Source organism: Lygodium microphyllum, chromosome 8, assembly GCF_053477565.2.
Source record: "Lygodium microphyllum isolate KBCC chromosome 8, Lygodium_microphyllum_v1.1.10, whole genome shotgun sequence".
Taxonomy (NCBI): Eukaryota; Viridiplantae; Streptophyta; class Polypodiopsida; order Schizaeales; family Lygodiaceae; genus Lygodium; species Lygodium microphyllum.
In genome coordinates this window covers 109036643-109053120 of record NC_141142.1, presented here as the reverse complement: position 1 = coordinate 109053120, position 16478 = coordinate 109036643, and the positions used below count along the sequence as shown (strand labels likewise).

The window sequence follows — 16478 nt, the reverse complement described above, 5'->3', positions numbered from 1 at the left end:
GTAGTAGTGGTTGTCATAGGTGTGGCCGGGTAGTGCTATTTGAAAAGCCTACAAGCCTCTCTAGAATCCTGGCTCAGAAACAGTTGATATAGGTCTCACTCTAGTTGGGCCAAGAATGCTCTCTTCTTCCACCGTGTGAGGTGTTTGAAGAGTATCTCTATTGTAAGCTATCTATGGTTGATTTGACTATAGAACATAATTGAGGATATAAAGCCTAGATGCATCTCTAAATCTTCAAGCTTTGTTTTAGTGAAGAATATCTTTAAATAGAAACGTTAATTCTTTCATTTACTTAGTAATATTGTCTTACAATCATGTTTAGACCCATTCTTTATAGGAAACTGTAGTATTTTTGCTGTTTTGGACCAATAATAGATAATAAGCCTAAGCAACAAATAATTTGTACTATATGCATCAATAGGTACCGTGTTATTTTTGTAATCAAATCATGGGAATCCCTGATACAAACTGTACAGTAAGTGAAACCCTAGCATGTCATAGAGCAGCACGAACAAAGCTAGATGGATGAAGAAGATCATACGAGCTCACTAGCCTGCTATAAGACGAGGGATCTAACCTTACAATCTGATCGATCCAGCTTTCATGCCTACTTTATTTTGCCCAAACAAGGTCCAGTGTACGATAATATAATGTCTCGTTACCAAAAATGTGGCTGACCTCACAACAGTTTTTCTCTGGAGACTGAATAAAGTCCAAAAATGCACCTTTTACTTTTAGAGAAGTACTTTACTCTCATGTATAAGTTTGCTAAGGTTATAAATCAAAGAAATGTACAAATAAAGACTGCACAGTGATGAGCTGCACAAGTTCCTGCAACAGGCTTTGATTAATTGTTTAAGGAGCTTCACTGCATTAGTAAATAGCAGCACTGTCACCAGAGAATTGGAGGTCGTTGCAAAGTATCCTGAACAGATGACCATTGTAATGTGCTTTCATTGCTGAGAAATCTAGTTTACCCTTATTTTTGTATCCACCTCCAACAGTGTACCAAGCTGTTACTTGCAGTCACAGTCATTGGTTGCGACATGAAGTCCTGAACAGCCTGTTCCATTTCCGATTGCCAATTGCCCTGATTGACCAAAAGAGTCAGGAAAGAATCATCAACAGTCTGCAATCCTGGCTAATAGTAAACATAAACAACTAATTGAACTTTAGCTGAGTTTGTCATCAGGCCATCTTCAGTTGATGGTCATGTAAAAAGAACCTAAAATCAAAGACACATATGATTGGGGCATAAGAGGAATCTAATTACAAGAAGGTACCAGATCGTGCTTCTATGAGTAACCACTACTTTAAGGTACAGATTATCATCAGGTTCAAAGCAAGTTAGGCTGCAATCAGCTATAGAATTCCTACAAGATATGCAGAAGATAATATTATGGTCGTCAAAGTAAAGTGCAAATATTCCCCTAGATCAAAGCAATGTATTATGCTAATCTGTAACTGAATGTATCAAGCACATTGAAACTACAGCGGTTGGTCTTTTCCCCTCTAAAATAAGACGCTGTCATGCACACACTGGAAAGCCCACTAAAGAGACACCTCCCCTCCTAATATTAGCCAACAGCACGGGCAAAATCCATGCTAGCATTTTTGCTATGCACAAACAGGATAGCTCACAAGCTGAATGAACAAAAGAGCTCCATTGCACTAGGACCCTCATCCTCAATGATCCTACCAAGGAGGACCAACCGAGTGTTCAAGGGCATGGACTTACAGGAGCACACCATGTGAACCTAGGTGTCCAACCAAGTGATGCATCTAGCGAGACTTGAACCCTCCATCTCACAATTATGAGCCAAGTGCTAGCCACTAGGTCATTACCTTTGGGACTACAGATGTTTGTTATTAAGCTAAGAAGCCAAACAATTGAACTTATCTTTGGGTATCAAAATGCACATATTTCTGACAGCCATTAAAGGTATAACAATCAAAAAGATGCTGAGAATATGTCACAGATTCTACTAGAAAGTCCAGTTCCATAGGACAACACCAGGTATACTTCCATTCAAACCTGAGTTGGTTCTCAATCAAATCATATTACCGAGTCCTGCATTGTGAAGCAGTCGAAAGCTTTGTCCTAGGGCAGAGGCAACTTAGAAGTCAAAATCAAGTTCAAGAATATGTGACATTGATGAGCATAGCCATGCTTTGAAGGGGGAGAAGTGTTAAGTCTTAAGCTTGTTGCTATCTATTTATTATTGAGGGACAGCCCAAAGCTGAGGATCTCTATTATTGATACCAGTGCCATTTGAAATTTACCGTTTCTCTTCCTTGTTCATGTGTGCATCTTATCCTGTCAATTTTCAAGTCATGGCTGCTGTTGCTTCAGTTATAGAAAGTTTGTGGACTATGGACTAGTCATCAAAAATGACTAGTGAGGACAACTTTACAAGCTGGAAAAATACAATCTAGCAAAAAAAAATTGCCCCCAAAGAATGACCCAGCTAATTCTTTTAGGATAGTTCTGCCAATTCTCAAGGCAAGTAGTTGCTTGTCCTACATACAGAAGGAGAATGAAATACTCTTGTGACGATGAAGAATAGTTGACAGGCGGGTAATGCCCTTGCTCATCTGATCTGTAGATTAGGGTATAGTAGAAAATTAGCAAGAGGAGAAATATGGGTAGAGTTGTTGTGATAGCCTCCCAGCCTTGCACGACTATTTTATTGATTAAATAGTTAATCCAATAGCAGGTGCAATGCATGCCTACCACATCACCCACTTACTTCACGCGCATTGCTGTCCAACTGCTGCACCTGACCGACCTGTCACGTGGCAGGTTCGACTGACTATCCAACTTGCCCGTAATGACCAAATCACTGTTAGAATTGGCCAATTTTGGGCAGTGCCCATTTAATTTGTGGTGTGTGGACACTTTAATAGTGTCAATGTAGTGTGTGTGTGTGTGTGTACACCTAGTGTCTTTGACATGAAGGTAGTGACACTAGGGACTAGAGTAAGTTAGCCTAACTCTAGTTAGTTGGTGGAAGGCTGGCTAGGTCAACCCTTGACCTAGCTTAGTGTTATAGTTTTGCTCTATCTTTCAGTTCAGCAAGTACACTCTACTCTCTTGCTTCAGCTCACTCACTGTCACTGTCTCTTGTTTTTCTCTCCTCCATAGCTGGTGCGTTTTCTCATATTTGGCATTAGAGCAGCTCTCAAGCAGATTCCGTTCAAGCAGCCACAACAGGTGCTACTTCGCCTAAGGTTCGAAGCAAGTGTGGTACAACAATGCATTGCTATCATTTGCAAGCTAAGTGCTGATTTGTGCGCATTGGGCGAATTTGGCAAGATTTATGATAGTTTGGTACTTGCATTCTAATCCCATGGGGGATTTTTGATACTCGGCAGAGTACATTCTATACATTAGCATTGAAGTATTTGGCTGTTGTTTTGTGTGCATCATTAACAACATGGCACATCAAGGGCATAATGATCACAGCAACATCCTTCGTGTGCTCCCTCAAGAGGAAAAACTTGATGGCACAAACTGTCTGAAACCAACCTTTCTTCATGGAAAGAGTAGTAATTCCTCGACTAAGCACTTAATTACCGCAATCAACAAATGAACATAACTTAAAATGCACAAATTACCTTGATAATCTTGGACATTGGACACCCTATTGGCCCCAAAACTGACGCCCCTTTCGGTATTTCTTTAACTTGATTACTAATGGAATGAATACAAGCTAAGATTTACAATCTCCTTTGCTATTCCAAAATCCTCTTTGCTATAGTAACAATCAACAATATTTTTGGGCCAATTGCCCCTTGATTTTTCACCCGAGACTTCCACGAATGGAACCTCCAACTTGCCAAATGCTGCCCAAATTACAAGGAATGGGCTGGCATTTGAATTCCCTTATAATTACACAAATTTCAGTTGCTAAATTCAGTATACAATGCCTTCATCAATTGTTACAAGTCCTTGAGGTGGCTGTCAAACCCTAATTTCTGCAAAAATTTAGGGTTTACAACAAAGATCTCTCTGCTATCCACCAAATTTGACTGAGAAATGCTAAGATCTCCTAAGAATAGGTTGGAGAAGGTGAGAGAAAGCCAAGATGAGAGCAAAATCTGATTTTCTTCGCAAGAAAACCCTAAATTTTGCCTCGTGCTTGCTCCAGCCTGCATTTAATGCAGTCATCTACTGCCAAACACCTCCAAAATATTATCATCTAATCAGCAATGTTGCTGCCAACCCCTGGAAGGTGACTCCTTGCTGTCCACTACCTACTGAGGCCCCCAGATGGCTATCTTTTGCAACAAATTGTTGTTCTCTGATCAGAAAATGGACTAGCAGCTCTCTCTCTCTCTCTCTCTCTCTCTCTCTCTCTCTCTCTCTCTCTCTCTCTCTCTCTCTCTCCCCCTCAAGCTGTAAAACTAATTGAATGACTGAGACCCAATCCTCCAAACACGTTTTCTCAATTTGCATGGGCATTTTTGCCAAGTGGCAACCTTCTAAATCCATTTTTCAGCATTATCCAGTCATTTTATTAATTTTAAAATTTAATAAATTCTAAAATTTAATTTCAACACTTCTGATCCTACCCAAAATTAAATGTGTCTATCCATAATTAAATTAGCTAGGCCATTTGCAACTTGGAGTGGTCCCCAACGTTTATTGACCCTTAGACTAGCATTAATTAATTAATTCATGTTAGTCCCTAGTGTCACCACCATGCACTTATTGGTCAAATAATTGTCCTAGGGTCAAAACTAACACCAGCTAAGCCCCAAAGTCTAGTTGGCATAACTTATCACAACTTTTGCCTTTGACACCCATTGAATCCTCGCGGTCCTTGACTTATTACCATGAAATAACAGCCATGTGTATCACGTACTAAATAACCTTGCACATTTGATTGATAACTTAATCAAATGTTATCAACAAGACTAAAGTGTCTTAAAATTTCACGTCCTCGTGACACAATCCCGTGTGGAGTTTCATGCTACGCAATCACTCACTTGCCGATCTTAGGCATCACAAGCAAGCTTTTTACCATTTTTTGCACGATTTTTGCCCTGTTTTACCCTATTTTGCAACAGTACACCCTAATGCTTATTTTCTTTGTTTTTCTTTGTTTTCTCCTACTCTAATGCATCCAATTCACAAAGTAAATACCTACACTACTCCATCTCACAACATAAATCTTAAAAAAGCAAAAAACCTACTTGCCAAGGAGATCGAATATACCATCTTCAACCCCCTCACTTCCTACCTATTTCAAGCACCGGTTCGGGAAAAGCCCTTACTTCGATGCTCGATTCGAAGTCCGCAAGCGCTCAAGGCTTGAATCCGTTGGTCCCGGCAACGGAACCAAAATGTGGGAGCTTTCGCTCAACCGCCAAGACCCACGGACCGCTTATTGTTTCAAGCGTTCCAAGCCGAGCACTAATGGCTACCTCTCACATAGCCGATGCGCCATCCATATCTACGGGTGTAGTGAGCTTACATCCATGCCGTTCGAGTACCTCCTCTCCCACGCACTCCGGTAGCTCCACGATCCAAGTGCAAGCTTCAAGCAAGCTCCATCCTCAAGCTCCACGCTCCAAGCTCCATCACCGCGAGCAAGAGAAGAGAAGAGAAGAGAAGAGAATGAGAGAGGAGAAGATGGAGAGCTTCACCCTCTTGATCCCTCACCCTCACACACTCACTCCCTCACAATCTCATACTCCCTCTCTCAAGCACAAGCTCAAGCAAGCAAGAACAAGAAGGAGAAGAAGAGAGCCACTTTTTGCCACACAGAAGAATGAGCTTCTCATTCACTTTTCAACTTTATATACAAAACCCTAAATCCCTTTTGGACGGTCATCCCCTTTTTTACATGGCCGGCCGTAGCTTAGGTCTTTTTTCCCATTGTCCTTCTATCTTCCTAGCTTCCTTTCCACCACCCGTCTACATTTACAAATTGCACGAGTGAGAGCCCGGCGCTCCTTGAATTAAACCATGATGCGCTTGCGCTCTTTTACAAAAGTTTTGACTTGCGCTTTTCCTTGTGCGCCTTTGTCTTCCGTTTCTCTTTGCCTTGGCCTTTGTCTTTGTCTTCTGTTTTAGCTTTCCGGATTTTCCACCGCCTAGCACTCTTTTACAAGATTTCAGGGTGCGCATTTGTATTTTAAAATGCACATTTCCCCTTTTGCATTTGCCTTGGACTTTTTAAGGTTGCCCTTGCGTTTTTGGCCTTTTCTCCTCTTCTTTCTTCAGTCGAGCTACCTTTTTTCCGCCTTTTCTCTGCGTCTTTTTTATTTCCTTTTGCTTTCTTCGTGTTGGGGTTAACATGTATTCTCATACGTAGCCTTAAGTTTCTCCCAAACTACATAAGCAATAGTGAGTCTCTTGATATCAACCAAGATATCATTAGTGACTGCCATTTTGATGTACCTAATGGTTTTCTTATTCACTTTAGCCCAATCCTCATCTAACAAAGCAATAGCCTTATGTTCTGCCAAAGCATCATCACAATCCTTCAAAAAAAGTATACCCTGCATACGATCTTTCCAAAGATCAAAGATATTGCCGTCAAATTTACGAATCTCAAAAGGATTCTTTGTGTCAGATGTAGATGCACTGCGAGCCATTTTGAGAAATAAAAGACTGGAATAAAATGATGAATACTTTCAGCCAATAGCAAGGTTACTAAATATAACAGCAAATACACACACTTCTACTTCCCAAGGTGTCCAAGAAGCAGATATTTTGCAGCACTTTTAGTCCCAAGAGCTGATTACAACATGTACATGAACGAAATCTGATACATATGCATAAATGACAGCTCCCACTTCAATAATACATCACTGTAACGCCCAAATGCAATAACCCAAGTGTTGTATGTACCATTGATTCACTGCATAATGAGCATTCAGCAATACATGTACCAAGAGAAGCTGCCCTTTTACAACATTTGATACATCCCAAGTCCAAAATTCTCCTAGTCGGCAGTGAATCTGTTGTAAGTTCACTGTCAAAGCACAGATCAGCTCAAAATGCATCACCAATGTGAAAAGCCCCAAAAATTTTGCAATAAATCTGCCCCAATTGCATTAATACATCATTCCAAGTGTCAAACACAAACAAATTACAGTGAAATTGGCTCTGCAATTTCTGGGTCAGATTTCACTGTTCCACATAAACAGTATCAAATCTGGGAAAAGCCCCAAATTTTCTGGTACAAATCTGAGCCCTTGTGCTTACGCATGTGAACCCCCATCAATGAGTAGGGGGCCTGCTTGCAGGAAATAATTAAAAATCTATCAAAAAATGGTTGAAATGTGTCGAATCAACCAACCGTTGACCTGTCATGTATCGCCTATCGCCCATCACGTGCACCACTAGTTGCCTCCTGTGGAAATGTGATGCCCACTGCTGTTCATAGCCTGCATCTGGTCAGCTGCTGGTGCCGTCTTGTCAAGCGTGACCTATCGACTGCCTGAATCCGCTTGCAGCACTTGCGCCTCACGTCGGCCGGTCAAACTGACCACCGACTGGTCTCGACTGCCTATTTCCTCACACACACATAGAGACTGGCCCGTACCGCCCTCGAGAAGCACGCACATTCTTGCTGTAGCTCTGATACCGGTTTGAAGGGTGAGCGGAAGTGCTCAGCTAGTGTGTGCGTCAAAGGAGGTGTATTAAGCAATAGAGAGAGGGCGGAGAATGGAGACTCGAGAGATGGGTGTGTACCAATGTGGTACACACAAAGAATAAAAGAATGTATTTATACTTAGGATACGGTACACTTACACCCACAAGGGTGTGTTCACATGTACAAGTAAATATATATACGGGAGTAGCAAAAGGGCCTTTACACCCAACAATCATCTCCAAGTTGGTATCAACATCCTAGCCTCTTGCAACAGTCTCCATCATCAAGCATCAGTGATTTCATCACTCATCCATCATAGGGGCTGCTGGGACTTGCGTTTTTGCAGCCTCGCTCCTCCTCCATCACCTGGCATCACTCCTTTATCACAAGGGCTGCTGGGACCTACTTTTTTGCAGCCTAGCTCCTCCTCTATCACCTGGTGTTATCACAAGGGCTGCTGGGATCTGCGTTTTTGCAGCCTAGCTTCTCCTCCATCACTTGGCATCACTCATCTATCACAAAGGCTGTTGTGACCTACGTTTTAGCATCCCAGCTCATTCTCGATCATCTGGTGTCATCATTATCCACTTGCTGTCAATACCTTGGCTGCTTTCCCTGCGTTTGACAACTCCAACACTTTGGGATTTGCGTTTTGCTGCCCAAGTCATTCCCTGACATCAAAGGATTATGGTTCACTCCCTTGACAACTGGTGACCATCTTCCACATCTCCAACGGCATCAAAGGATTGCGGTTCACTCCCTCAATAACTGTCCTTCACCTTCGAGTCATTGCTTCGATAGCCTACTTTCCAGAAGACTGATTTCGCTCCCTTCATTGTGCAGATTTCCCACAAGTGCTACTGCCTCATTCAGGCAGGACAATGCAATTATCTTTTGAGCTTCGGCTCTACTATATCAGTTTTTCTTCTCATAGCATGATTTAATGTATCATCATCGCGTCCTTTTTGTGTTTCTGAGTTTCTTTTCTCTCTCAATGTTTGCCATACACACTCTATGTTACTCCCCACAAACCCTACTGTCTCTTTGCATTGTCGCTTTTGACATGGTTTCAAAGCATACTGGTTATTTTTGACATGTGGTGTTGGTTCAATCACGATTGCTACTACAGATGATTTCAATTTCATGCTTCTAGATATTTTATTTGTGCATGACATTACACAGAATTTGTTGCCTATATCTACTTTTAATAAACATGGCTTTCAAGTCATCTTTGAATATGACAAATGTATTGTCAAAGATGAAGAGATGGATTATGCACTCAGGCTATCCGGCACCTTGTATAAGGGTCTCTTTTTGTTGGACACTTATGAGAAACACTCTCATTATGCTTTGGCAATTACTTTTCTTTCACACATAATGCAAAATGCAATGCCCCCTATGGACATACGAGTTTTAATAGTCCAATGATCCTTCAAAGGTGTCAAATGGTAAATGCATTGCCTCCGGTGGAGAACCCACCTCCCCATGAACGTGAGGGATGTATTTTGGGCACAATGTACAGGTTTACTTTCAAGAACGATGGTGCATTGTGTGTTGTCCATAAAATATAGCTTATTCACTCCAATATCTACGGTCCCACGAGGATACGTGTACTTGGGGGTCACCTTTATTTTGTCACCTTTATTAATGACTACTCTTGGTATACATGGGTGTATGGGCTAAAAGCAAAATCAGATGTGTTTATGCATTTCAAACATATTGTTGCAAAGCTTGAGGCTAAAACTAGCTTCAAGGTACAGACACTTCACATGGATAGAGAGCAGGAGTACATGTCTCGTGCTTTTGAGACATATTTGCTTGACAATGGCATTACGCATCAAGCCATTGTTAGAATGACACCTCAACAAATGGTGTTGCTAAAAGGTAAAGTTGGATACTTATGGAGATTACTCATTGTATGCTGAAAAGCAAGGAGTTGCCAAATCCTTTGGTCAAGGCAAAGGCCAAGGCATGAAAGGGTTCATCTTCTAGTGAGAAGGGAAAGGGTATGGCTGCCCCTCTCTCTATTGCTTTCTAGTGCTAGTAATATCCCTAATAACTCTCCAATGCCAGAGAGGGAGCGTGATGTTTAGCTAAAAATGCATTAGCTTTACTTAAACAGCCCCATAAGCACAATGAGTCATCTCCATAAGTATCCAACTTTTTAAAAAACGCGATCCTAGAGAGTTTATGTGTTCTATTTTGTAGCTAAAGACTGCTAGTAGGTATTCACTTTTGTGGGTTTTATCTTATTATTTTCTAACAATTGTCAATGCTTCAGTTAATGTGTAGAGCAGGCAGTGGTGGCGTTGGAAAGCACGAGCGATGGCGTGTATTCAAATTATCTAGAATAATTATTATTTTTGATGGGCACGCATCTTACAGGCATGGCGTCAACATTTATTTAGGTGCGCTTATTTATTAAAGCACTTGACAAACATTTATTATTTTGTATGTGCCTAGGCCGATCCGCAGCTTTAAGTGCACACTTCCGAGGTTGGTCGTGTGTTGTTTGAGTTATATATTGATGATTTGATTCTGACAAGGAATCATGCACAGAAGGTCCGAGAGACCAATACAGCTTTACATCAGGCATTTGAGATGACGGATTTGGGGCTTCTTCATTTCTTCTTGGGTCACAAGATTTATCAATCTCAGAGAGGAATTTTCATCTCTCAGCAGAGGTACATTCAGAAGCTCTTGGTGACTTTTGAGATGGAGACTTGTCGGCCCATTACTACTCCTATGGATCCGAATCGGAAGGCCACATCACACTCAGATTCTCCCGTGATGGATGCTTCACGCTACCGTCAATTGATTGGATCCTTGATTTGGCTTCTCAACACTCGTGTTGATCTTTGTTTTGTTGTGGGTCTTTTGGCAGGATTCATGACTGAACCCAAACATGTGCATTGGCAGGCTGCCCTGAGGATTCTTTGGTATTTGAGGGGAACCTCTGACTTAGGGATTTCTTATCCTGCAGGTTCAGATGCTTCAGATCTGGTTCTTGCAGGTTGGAGTGACTCGGATTGGGCTGGCGATGTAGACCACCGACGGTCTACTACAGGCTATTGTTTTACCTTGGGTATAGGTGTTCTCTTGGAGTAGCAAGAAGGAGCCCACGGTAGCCCTTTCTTCTACTGAGACGGAGTATCGCGCTGCCTCTTCCACCACATGTGAGATTGTGTGACTTCGGAGATTGTTGGAGGAGCTTGGCTGCCCCCAAACTCATCCTACTCTTCTGCAGTGCGACAATGAGAGTTGCATTGCCTTGGTACGGAATCCTGTATTCCATGCCCGGACGAAGCATATTGAAATCCAGTTTCACTTCATTTGGGAGAAGCTTCTGGATGGGACCATTGATGTGGAGTATTGCAAGATGGAGGATAATCTTGCAAATTTGTTTACGAAGGCGCTTCCCTGGGCTCTTCTTCGGCAGCATTCCAAATCCCTCAATCTAATGCCTCGTCCAGGATCTGAGATGGGGTGTTAGCGATAGAGTCATCCCCTGGACAGGCTGTGTTAGGGTTTCTGCACAGTTAGGGTTTGGTACAGCAGTACGGCAGTACGGCAGAGGGCAGAAGCCACGTCAACAGCAAGCATAGTACAGTGCCACGTCAGTAGACTGCGTAGGTGCCACGTGGCAGCCTGCAGTACAATTGGACAGTTATCTGGCATTATTTTATTGCAGTCGGCTGCATTTAATGCAGCCAACCTGGTTATTTTTATGCCCTTTATTTCTGCTTTATAAAGCAGTCCTCCAGCACATTGTTGACACATTATTCAGTGATTTCAGATTCTGATCTTGAGATCTGTTGGTTGAGATAGACTATGCTCGGGCTGATGGAGATCAAGGTCATCAAGTCGGATACATACGCAGATATTTCCTCTGCCCCCTTTGTGTATTTCTGCACTCTTATACAGCATACTACATAGCAGATTTTCTGCGTTTACACTCTCCTTTTCTCTCTCTCTCTTCTCTCTGTCTTCACTCTCTCTCAGTCTTTGTCCTACGCTTCCGCATCGCTACACTCTGACAACCTCTACATATTTCCTTGTCACCAACACCCTGGATGGGTAATTAGGACTTATTTGATATTGGATCCGAACATCTCTTATTTTTCACGTGAACATAGATACCATTTTTCTTGAACTATAGTTCAAAGTAGTTTCATCACATTTGTAGGTTTTGGTGGGCCATTGAACAGCCAACGTGCACCCGTTGTCCGATGCCTTGCCCTCTCTAGGTAGTAAGATGGCCCTTTGCACTCCCAAGGTAAAATAGCCATCACCTCCATAGTCTTGGTAGGCCACCAGGCAACAAATGAGCAACCTTGGAGCTTGTTTCTACTGATCTTTGTGGACAGATGAGGACGGAGTCCCTTAGAGGGAGCTTGTATTTCATGCTATATGTGGATGATTACAACAAGATGACCTAGGCTTACTTCTTGAAGCTGAAGTCGGAGGCTTTCTCCAACGTTAAGAATTGATTGCTCTTTGAGGAGAACCGATTGGGCCGAAAGCTGAAGACCTTATGATCAAATAAGGGCAAAGAATTTGTTTCTAATGGGTTTTTTCATTTTTGTGCAGGTCATGGTATTCACCAAGAGTTTGCCAATACGATCACCCCTTAGGAGAATGGCATCTTGGAGCAAAAGAATCGCAATGTGATCGAGATGGCCCGTACCATGATGGAGCATCGTCAGACCCCTCGGTGTCTATGGCTGAGGCTATGGCTACTGTAGTTCACATCCTTAATCGTTCCCCTACTTCCGTTGTTGTAGATATGGCTTCTCATGAGGCGTACTTTAGGTCCAAGCTAAATGTTTCTTATTTCAAGGTTTTTGGGTGTGATGCTTTATGTTCACATCCCAAAGACATACCGTGACAAATTTCAAGTGGCTTCCAAAAGATAGGTGTTTGTGGGCTATAGCTCGCATTCTCAAGGCTACCGATTATATGATCCTGTTAAGCGGGATGTCTACACGAGCCACGACGTTCAGTTTGTGGAGGTTCTAGCCATAAAGGGGGGTGAGGAATACCTTGTTCTTGGAGATCCTGGGCCCCAACAGCTACTCCTGTGGAGCCTGTGCCTCTTGAGGACTCTTCTTCGAATGAGGGGCTTAGTTCCCAGCCACCAGATTCGCCAATTGCTCCCCTACAGTCGATGGACCTTCCAGAAACTTCAGCAAACGAAGAGCAACGAGGCGAGATCCGGCCTCCTCCTTGTTGGACTCATGACACTCTTCGTGATGCAGGGATTGAGGTCCCTAAGGAGTGGCAACTATAAGATGGCCCGCAACATTCTTGGAGAAACCAAGCACACCACACTAAGCTTGTTTACACTAATTATTGTTTGATGACTTGTGTCATGTAGAATCAGGAGCCCACTTCCGTGAAGGAAGCTTTACAGCATGATCATTGGCGAAAAGCGATGGAGTAGAAGCTCGAGTCAATTGAGAGGAATGGCACTTGGTATCTTGTGCCAAAGCCTCCTCATAAGAATATCATTGGTGTCAAATGGGTTTTCAAGACCAAGTACCGCAGTGATGGCACGTTGGACAAGCACAAGGCCCGCCTTGTTGCTAAAGGTTTTGCACAGCGCCCAGGCATTGATTTCCGTGATACTTTTATCCGTATAGCTCGGATGGCCACTATTCGTGTAGTTCTTGCCTTGGCTAGTCATAGGAGATGGCTGGTTTATCAGCTGGATGTGAAGTCTACCTTCTTGAATGGAGAGTTGTAGAAGGAGATCTATGTTGAGCAGCCTCCAGGCTACGGTTCTTCTCATGGTAAGGTGTGCACATTGCGGAAAGCTCTCTACAGCCTTAAGCAGGCTCCCTGTGCTTGGAATGAGAAGATTGGATCGTTTCTCCAAGCGCAATTAGGGTATCGGAGTTCCAAAGCTGACCCCCAGTTGTATGTACACACCTCAGGTGGACAGCTCAACATCTTGACAAGTTTGGGACTCCAATGCCTAAAAGAAGGCACTTTCTCATTACATCTGTTGAGATATGTTTCGACCTTTTGGACTCTATCCTAGTCAACATTGGTCATCAAACTCGGTTGTTGCTTCCTATACACCCTACTATAAAAAAAGACTTTAAATTATCTAAGCTATTGCACCAAAGTATCTAGTACTTTATTTTAGTCGTAGCCTCTACCAGAAACATGATCATGTCCCTTCAAGCAATTGCCTCATTGTAGAAGTCGTTTCCAAGCAAGCTATCAAAACCAAGTGCTTTAAGCATTGATGTGCAATATGCTTGTCCCATAGTCATCACAAATGTCTATCCAATTGGAAACTTGTTTTAGCAAGAGTGGCTTAGACAAACTTTATGTTAGTAATTATTGACTCTTCTAATCTAAGCTTAAATGCACTATAGTAACAAACATACCATTACACAATAAAACCTGTATGTATAACTGAGATCGAGTTACAAGGATACCACCATTGTAAACTCAAAAAACCTAGTCTAGCCTAACCACAGTCTTTGCATGTCCCTATCACCATGAACCAAGGACCAATTGTCACATTGATCACGATTTAGAGCCATGATTTATCATTAAATTATGTCTATTAGAGAGGCCACATATGTCATGATAAGAATTGTTACTCCAGCGTGCACACCAGAGAGAATTGCCTTTTTTGGAAATTGAGAAAATAGATAAACGGGAAAACCAATGTTTGCCATTTCATGCACATCTTCGAAACCCTCAGTTGTGAGAAATGGCTGGGAACTGCACACTGGTTTCAGATCCCTCTATACTTAGAACAGGTTCAAAATTGAGAAAATAATCCTAAAGTGCACGTGAAAGGTGAATCATTCATCAGCCTGCCGAAATCAGGCGTGAGGGATGAGGTATGTACCTTGTCCAAATGGGCAAAGTCAATCAGATTTCAATGATTACATGCTTGTCATCTGTAGACTTTGGAGGCTGGCGATCCCACAAGACTCCGATGCCATGGCCGAACCCGTACCCAATTCCAATGCCACAACCGAACCCAACACCAAAGACCACCCTCAGATGGTTCCAGGGCCAAGCTCCAACGCCAGCCCCGCCTATCAAACCCACGCCGACACCTGCACCGCACCCAATTCCTGCACCGCCCCCGGGGCCCAGATCCAACTGCTTACCACGTTCCTCCAGATGGAACCATGGGGCCTTCTTCCTCTTCTTCTTCTTCTTGGGGGTCTGCATATCCTCCCAGAACTTGGCTACAGGAAGCAGAAAATCGCCACGGGGTTGTGCGGGCCCAGTCCATACTGAGCTTGAAGCCAAGGAAGGAACAGAAACAGAGGGGCCCCTGGGCTCATTCATATCTCAAGGGCTCACAGGATCTGCTTGCTCTTTTTGGGGGGTGATGATGCATCCTGCATGGCCTTATCCTCTGCTCTCCCCGGGCCTATGTGAGGAACAATAATGATAATATTACCGAAACTCCCCCTAAAGTTTGTTAATGACATCAAGATTCGCCCCGCTCCAGGGTGCTTGCACCAAACATGTGGTGAGAAGGTTCATGGGTCGTGACTCGTGACTCGTGAGTCACAAAGTAGCTAACTCTATATGTATATATGTGTGTGATTGATATACGTGTGTTTATTTGTCTTGTCTCATAAGCTCTCTCTCTCTCTCTCTCTCTCTCTCTCTCTTTCTTTTCTATTCCCTCTCTTTTTCTCCGCTCTTTTTTTTCTCTCTCTTGTCTCTCATTTCTTTTTCACTCTATCATTTCCATCTTCTCTCTCTCTCTCTCTCTCTCTCTCTCTCTCTCTCTCTCTCTATGAGGACAAGATTTGCCAGCTCTATCAACTTGAGCTAGAGACAAAGGAGCACTACTTATGCATATGCTCAGTGTACAATGAGATGTAAGGGCGCTTCCATTGCCTATTGAGAGAGGGATTTGGGCTATTATCCAAGGTGGTGGATTTTCCAAATCAAATGTCTTGGGCTCTTCTTACTGAAGCTATATCGCTACAAAGAGCATCTCTTACAAACCTAGGAATAAAGACACAAAGCTACACAATAGCATACATTCACAAAGTTCTATAGAGCATCAACTACTCCCTCCACTATAAAGCCCTTGTTGGGAGTAACTAGTGCCCCACTATAGGGGACTGCCCTAGACACAACCACAAAGAGATGCAAAGCCCATCGCCCACGCCTACTTGGTCTAAGCCCTCGTAGGACACATCATCTACAAATAGAGAGGGTACTACATCATCATTAGGGACCATACCCCACACTTAAGCCTCTCTATGCTAGATAGACTTATGAGAGAGCCTCCATAACGACTCCACATTATATCTAGCTTAGACATCATTTTGTACTCATTAGCTATATATTGTTTACTATTTATTTTTCATTTAGTTAGTCATAGCATTAGTGACAGCTATTTTGGGACTTGTGAAATTCCTTGTGTCACTAAATTGATTGCTTATTATGCATTCTCTATTTAGTAAATTTATGTCAATAAATCAATGACCCACTTTTCTTTAAGTGTTGATGATAATCTAGCATAGCCATGAGACCATTTAGAGATCGGTATTCCTAGTGTATCACTTAATGGGGTGATCAGAGCACTATGACGGGGATATCTGGTATAGACAATACAAGATATGAAGGGGGAAAAAAGTGTCTGCCAAGTATAAGAGTGTACATAATAACCAAGGAGTTACATATAAATGAAGATGGATCGAGTTCTAAGAAGAGGAAGTGCATTAGCATTGTATATATGTATTTATGTGTGCATATGGGGACATAAATGAAGATGGATTGAGTTCTAAGAAGAGGAAGTGCATTAGCATTGTGTATATGTATTTATGTGTGCATATGGGGACACCTGGGAAGGTTCACTTGTGTGTAATG

The 16478-nt window shown here is 42.6% G+C and overlaps 1 protein-coding gene across 1 annotated transcript; it reads right to left on the bottom strand.

The window, feature by feature from the left end:
- Positions 1-709: 709 nt before the first annotated feature.
- Positions 710-15148, bottom strand: LOC148032723 (uncharacterized). Its single transcript, XM_087683377.1, has 2 exons — positions 14482-15148; positions 710-1090 (listed from the first exon to the last, which is right to left on the bottom strand). The coding sequence occupies exon 1, from the start codon at positions 14931-14933 to the stop codon at positions 14505-14507; it is 429 nt and encodes a 142-aa protein (XP_087539503.1). The 5' UTR covers positions 14934-15148; the 3' UTR covers positions 710-1090; positions 14482-14504.
- Between the last annotated feature and the right edge of the window lie 1330 nt (positions 15149-16478).

Bases quoted from the DNA above. Each gene is read 5' to 3' on its own strand.
- LOC148032723 (XM_087683377.1), bottom strand. From the start codon at position 14,933: ATGAATGAGCCCAGGGGCCCCTCTGTTTCTGTTCCTTCCTTGGCTTCA.